This window comes from Scyliorhinus torazame, chromosome 9 (genome assembly GCF_047496885.1).
Source record: "Scyliorhinus torazame isolate Kashiwa2021f chromosome 9, sScyTor2.1, whole genome shotgun sequence".
NCBI classification, from domain to species: Eukaryota; Metazoa; Chordata; class Chondrichthyes; order Carcharhiniformes; family Scyliorhinidae; genus Scyliorhinus; species Scyliorhinus torazame.
Genome location: NC_092715.1, coordinates 61,922,176 through 61,928,990, shown reverse-complemented (window position 1 = coordinate 61,928,990; position 6,815 = coordinate 61,922,176). Strand labels below are relative to the sequence as shown.

At 41.5% G+C, this 6,815-nt stretch overlaps 1 protein-coding gene across 7 annotated transcripts in view; it reads right to left on the bottom strand.

Annotated features, from left to right (window-relative positions):
* Window positions 1-363: 363 nt before the first annotated feature.
* Window positions 364-6,815, bottom strand: part of lhfpl2b (LHFPL tetraspan subfamily member 2b) — a 272,180-nt gene continuing 265,728 nt past the window's right edge. For all 7 annotated transcript variants that reach the window (XM_072516001.1, XM_072515999.1, XM_072515998.1 and 4 more), the window contains one exon: window positions 364-5,003. In XM_072516001.1, coding sequence (XP_072372102.1) covers window positions 4,747-5,003 — 257 coding nt within the window. In that variant the 3' untranslated portion in view covers window positions 364-4,746. The remainder of the gene's footprint in view (window positions 5,004-6,815) is intronic.

Genomic DNA, 6,815 nt, shown 5'->3' with positions numbered 1-6,815 from the left:
CGGTCATTCTCCGGTCATTTTCGGCACGGAAGGCAGGTGTTTCACCCGGCGCGGGTGCTAACCCCTCACCGGTCCCAGATTCGGTGAGGGTTTCATGCTGATTAATTGGTTGCAAAAGACAACACATGCTTGGCTGGTGCTGGCACTTAGTCGCTGAAACGGAGAATCCAACCCATTGTTTTTCAGGATTCTGAAGAACGGCTGTGTATTTCCAATGTTTTCTTTTTTTGTGTGTGTAGCTGTCATCCTGGTTAGTTGCAGAATACTATTTGTAGAGAAAGCAGCTGCATAATATTGAACTACAACACAAGAAAGAAAGGGCTACATTTTAGAACTTACAGTATGAAACAGAAAGCCAGGGTGTAGTATGAAACACAAACAGCTTTAATAAGCGATTTTGTTCTCCAATTCTCAGCATTTTGGAAACATGGAGGAAATCCTTACAGCATTGCTGAATTCTTTCATTAGGTAAGTCAGAGGGTAAATGGCCAGCTGGGACTGTTCCCTGGGTCAGTCCGCTGAATAGCAACACCCAACTTCCAGACATGACAGGTTTGGTTACAGTTAACTATTTGCAATCACTCAGCAGTTTAGTAATAGTGGTTACTGGCATCCCAATAATTAATTTCAATAATATTCCTGCAATTTGTATACAATTACAATCATGAAGTATAATGAAATTCAGCTTTGGGGCCTGTGTTCAAAAAAGCTCCATTTGAAAACAGGGAAACTACATTGGAGCAGGAATTTAATCCATACTGATTTGAGACCTTACTAAACAGCGTTATTTCCAACTGGCCATTTAACAATTAACTATCACAGTATTTCATCATGATGGTAGAGTCCAATCATTACAGTGTAAATCGTGTGCAAATAATTTTGAGGACTGAATAAAACCTTCCTCTGTAAATTCATTACATTGGGTTTCCCAATTCGTACCTCAGTATCCAACAAGGTAGCAGGACCTGATTTCTGCTATTGAGGTCAATATAGATATAGCAGAAATTAGTCATTAAAAATGTTTGGTCATAACTAATGGTTGAATGTTGTATCGTTTATCCACATAACCTTTAATAAAACTTACTTTAAACTTGGTACAAAATAAAATTACATTGCATAAATCAATTTCTGTGAGTTTTGCTTTTGCCATTTTGTGAGGGTGTATTGATTGTAAGAAAAGTCACAGAGCCCGAAAGGCTCTCCGGCCATTATCAATGCTGCTCCTTGTTGGTCCCTAGAAGTCCCACAACACACCATAGTAAAAGCACTCCAGCCATTCTCCTCACCGTGCCCTTTTCAAGGGAAGGCTCTGGGTCTCCACCTTGACTACTCCTGCAAAGTATAACTAAGGTCAGGAACATGGCGGTGTCAGTGACACATCTGCAACCCTCCTTCCAGCCACAAATTTTGGCACATCTGTTTTACCCAACAATGACTTTTGGTGGCCTGGTTGATGGGAAAGGAATTTGGAACTCTGACTATTTGATTGTTCCACTTTCACCATGACCCAATGTACACCACGATCACTTGTCCAGTAATACTGCATTTATTAAGAAATGGCAAACATTTGATTGGATTTGGGATACTTCAGCTTTATGTACTGGCACCAGTGAATTAAAATGGACAAGACTCATCACATCAGCCCTAATCAAAACCCCTTCTTCTTCTTCCATGCACACATGCACGATAAACAATGTCAATTTTTAAAATCAATTATTGCACATATCTCACACATGGTGTATTAATTTTAAATAATGGTTAAAATTTTACAAAAGACTATGGCACATAATATTAAACACAATGGGTTACTGAACAATGAACATTAGCCAAAAATTATGATCTTTCTCATTTAAATGTGGTCATTATATAATCACAAAGAGCAAGCACAGGTTTAACAGTACAGATAGTGTTTGGCAAGCCAGCTTCTGCAACCCATTCATTTTTCTTATTTGCATGCAGCCTATGCATCTTAGAAGAAGACTGTCCCTCCTAGTTACTTCCACAATAGTCTAGTTCTGTAGCAACACTTCTAGGTTTTGGATGCACCTTTGCCATTGGTGCTTGTACATTACAGATAACAAAGCTGACCAGCTTTGGAATGGCACAACATTTATTTTGTTTCCTGATTCCAGTTGTTCCTGCTCGTCGTTCTTCAATGTGCAACTAGTAAGTGTGCCATATACGTGTTTCACAAAATAAATTATATTGACATTTTTGAGGAACATAATTTTTTTCATTCTTTCATGGGATGTGAACATCACTGGCAAGGCCAGCGTTTATTGCACATCCCAAATTGATCCTGAGTGGCGGTGTCCTTGCAAGCCCTTCTTGAAAGCTGCAGTCCATCTGGTGTAGGAACACCCATTGTTCTGTTAGGGAGTTCCAGAATGCTGACCCTGCATTAGAGAAGGAATGGCCATATCGCTCCAAGTGAGGATGGTGTGTGCCTTGAAGGGAAACTTGTAAGTGGTGGTGTTCCCATTTATCTGTGGTCCTTGTCCTTATAGATGTAGAGTTTGTGGGTCTGGAAAGTGCTACATCTAGCTCTATAAAGGGATGGTTGTATGAAATGACTTGGAGGTGATTCTTAAAATCAAACCCCAGATTTCTCAAGCTCTTGCACCTTACTGTATCATATCTAACTGGCACTGGATGAAGATTGAAGTGTTCCACAAGGCTAAATGACACTGTGTATTCCTAGTGCTCATTTGCATTGAACATTGCTGGTAAAATGGCAAGTTACGTAAAATAGCTGATGATTGGCAATACCCTATAATATTAAAGGTACAAGGGTTCTCAGTCAAACATAGTGGTATTAGGCATTTTCTTTGGCAAATGCATGAATGAGTAGATTACAAATAGCATCAGAATAGGAAATACAATTAGAACAGTTAAGCACAGCGGTTAAGTGATTGGCACTATGACAGGAGCTGACTGCTGGTCTCATAAACAACAACGTGGCTTTCTTCAAGTGGGACAGTTTCATAATTCACTGGATCTGAGCTTCATGCTGGCATATAACAGCTGACCATGGACATTTGCTGAGATGAATGAGTTGTACCTGAAGCAGTCACGATAGCCCCAACAACAATTACGTCACGGTGTTATGTCCTGAAACTCCTGCTGTGACCTGCTATCTTTTTATATGCCGTTGTTTCAACACGAAGATGATTGTAATAAAAATCAGTTAACAAAAACTTCTTTTGCACCAGTAAAGATTTTCAAAACTACCATTACCTAATAACACTTTTGCATTCCACATACTTTGGACCATTTGTTTCACAAAACTGTACTCTCAACAATATTTTGGATAAATGTTCAAACCAGTCTAGCGTCCTTAACATGCATCACGGGCAGTGTTTAAAGTGCCCCTCCCTCCCCCGTGGCAGGTTTGAAGCAGGGGAGGACATTTCATTGGGTAGTGGATGGGGATCCCGACACCTTCCTGCCTCCAATTGATGAAGACTGTGGCAGGAAGGCCCATGGACAGGCTTTCCGCCCTCGCCGCCACACGTGTCCCTTATATGGGCAATTTATGCCCACTTAATAACTTCAGCCCATCACCACTTGGCAGACGGGTCTGTTGTAATGCAGTGAGCACAACAAACAAACCTGTGCGAATTGGTTGTGGTCTCCTGGGAGGGGAAGGGTGATTCTGTCTTATCAAAGGGTGGGATGGAGGGTGCCTGCTGAGAGCCCATTCTCTTGTGGCCGAGCCCTTTACATGCCCTCTTCCCATGGACTCCCGCCATCCCTCCCCCTCCCCCAAACAAACCCTTCCCGTAGTCATTTCCCTCTGGCCTGCATGATTCCAATCCTGGGTCTTGGATGAGTGCATTACCTGCAGTAGCCACCTCCACTCCTAGTGGTGCTGCTGAGCAAAAGAAAGGCCAGCCTCCTATTGGCCAGCAGCTCTCAGTCGGCAGAAATTTCCACTCCTAGGGCCCTGAACCCATGGAAGGAGTGCAGAAGTCTGTTAATTACTTGATTGGCTCATAATTTAATGGGCTTTCCCTGAAAGAAGCAACACGAAGATGATTGTAGCCAGCAGCCAAGACTCCTATTGCCTTCATAAAATCCCCCCACTTTTTCCCCAGTGTGAATGGCAAGGCAAAACAATTCATGCATTTTATCTAAATTGTTTGGGTGGTTTCTTTATGATGAAGCAAGACCACCTGGTTAATAAAATTGTGAACTGCACTGTCCTTTTTTGCGAGCACCTGGTTTCGGTGAAACGTACTGGCAAAGTTGGAAATGAGATTTATGCTGCACCCATTTCAAAATGACTTTGGATGTCATATTAAAAGGTGCAGGCTGCATCTCACACAAAATCAAACTTTACAGTGGAAAATGTTTTCCCTTGACAAATTTAAAAGGCGTTTTTAAAATCCAACATTGTTTGTATGCATGCCCTCGGTGATGAGAGAAAGTTTTTGTCTTGACAACTCGTTAAATGTCCCAGTTTGTGCAGCATCATCGCAGAAAATCTTTTAAAAGAAGAAAACACCCAACAGTCCAGGATGAAGGAACAGCTTTCAGACTCTTCCCCACCCCCCCAATCACAGCTGTAGATTGGTATGTGGCACGTCTAATTCTGTAAGTTTTGAGGTGGAATTCAGTCTCAAATCACTGCCTCATAAATTCAGTGGGAAAGAAGATGCGAAAACTCCTGCTGTTTCAAAAACTAAAAAAAGATTAAGACTTCTCATGAAGTAAAAAAAAAACAGAGGCTCGAGAGGTGTTTTCTCACAGCAAGCAAATGAGATTTTTCCCCTCTTCAATCTCTTCCTGCACTTTATCACTAGATGTCGCAATTTCTGCTTGTGCGGATAGGACTGCACAGAGGAATGTAAGGACAGTGCCACCGACTGCTGTGTAAAAAGCCCAGCCCAGAGAACAGAATCCTAACCGATAAGGTGAAACATCTGGTCCACAATAGTCCACCACCTTCTGGGAACCCCATCCAGCAGGATACAGGATCAGACCAAGAATTAGAAAGAGGCCTGAAAGAAAGAAGAAACAAGTTACTTTAAAATGCACACAATATTGTCATCTTGATTTATATCCCTACATCCAGCCATTTGATCCAAGGGTTGTTCACAAATCTTGCTGCCCTGGGTGTACTGACTCGGGCAGCTCGCAGCCAAATGGCCATTCTTTATGTTTAAAGCTGAAATGGTGAATGCTAGCAGACATTTTGCTTTCGACTTTGGGGAGTATGAAAATTCAGCTTGATCCCAAGTTCACTTTCCAGAAAGGGTGACTATGGGCGGCACGGTAGCACAGTAATTAGCACTGTTGCTTCACAGCGCCAGGGTCCCAGATTTGATTCCCGCTTGGGTCACTGTCTGTGCGGAGTCTGCACGTTCTCCCCGAGTCTGCGTGGGTTTCCTCCGGGTGCTCCAGTCTCCTCCCACAAGTCCTGAAAGACGTGTTGTTCGGTGAATTGGACATTCTGAATTCTCCCTCAGTGTACCCGAACAGGTGCCAGAGAGTGGTGTGGTGAACACCACTAGTGGTATATTATATACGGCACTGCACGTATATTAGAGGTACGATGGTAAATCCCTGCCTGCTGGCTCCGCCCAACAGGCGGCGTATAAAAGTGTTTGCTCTCCTGAGCTGGAGCCATTCTGGTTCCAGCTACAGGAGGCACAACATCTTGTTCAATAAAGCCTCGATTGTTCCACCATTCTCGTCTCGTGGTAACTGACAGTACATCAAGTGGCGACTAGGGGATTTTCACAGTAACTTCATTGCAATGTTAATGTAAGCCTACTTATGACAATGATAAAGATTATTATTATTAACATAGAGGTCAAGAGAATGAAACCTGGTTTATTGTGTTCCTGGGAAGGGGAGGAGGTACAATATTCATACAACAAGAGCTGTATGCACCCAAGGAGTGACCAGAGATCAGCTGTACCACATATATTAACTAGATTCCAATTTAAACACTTAGGCCACTAAAGCTGAACAGCCATTGATACATAAAGCTTTACAGCTACATTAAGGGTCAGCAATTACAATTACATCGCAAATGAAGCAATTCCAGTTAGCTCTTGCAACTTGATAAATATTTTAGTAATACTGTAACTTATTTTGTTTTACATTCCTGGTCACTGATTTGGTGTAAGAATTTCATACCATCTTCCTCCTCACCCCGATACACATCTTTGATAAATTATACTGTTTACATTTCTCAAGTATGTCCTGTCAGCTATATTTCCTTTGTCTCTGCTTCACTGGTAGAATAAATAAACACACGGGAGATATTCTACTTCAAAAAAGGTAGAAAACAGTAACTCATACATGGGTCTTTTCACTGCGATAGACATCCCGCGAGAAAAATTGAACATAGTTATTCCATATGTAATATTTTAAACTAAATGTGATCCCAAATGATTTACAAAAGAAATCGCAATTATCCTATAACAGAGCAGACATGTATAGTACAGCTTTTAATTGAGAGTCTCAGAGCTGACATTGTAAAAGGGGACATCATTTTCTATTCATTTTTGAAAGCACATCTGGCTTCCTTCTGTTGCCCTTTGACAAGTTTCATATTTAGCTGCCTTCTGCAATAATTTTATAATCATACATGAAAATAATTGTAACGCGTGCTGTAATTTGGGTAATTACACTGAAATTCTTGTCTGAAATGTGCAGTGCGAGGTTTTGCTTTAATGTGCCACACTTCTGAAGTGACAAAAATCTGTTAAAGGTCCAAAGAGTAAACTCTGCCAATTGACAATGGTTTAGTTTACTGTACCTTACAAAATGTTTAAAGACGGAATGTATCCAGTGAGTGCTGT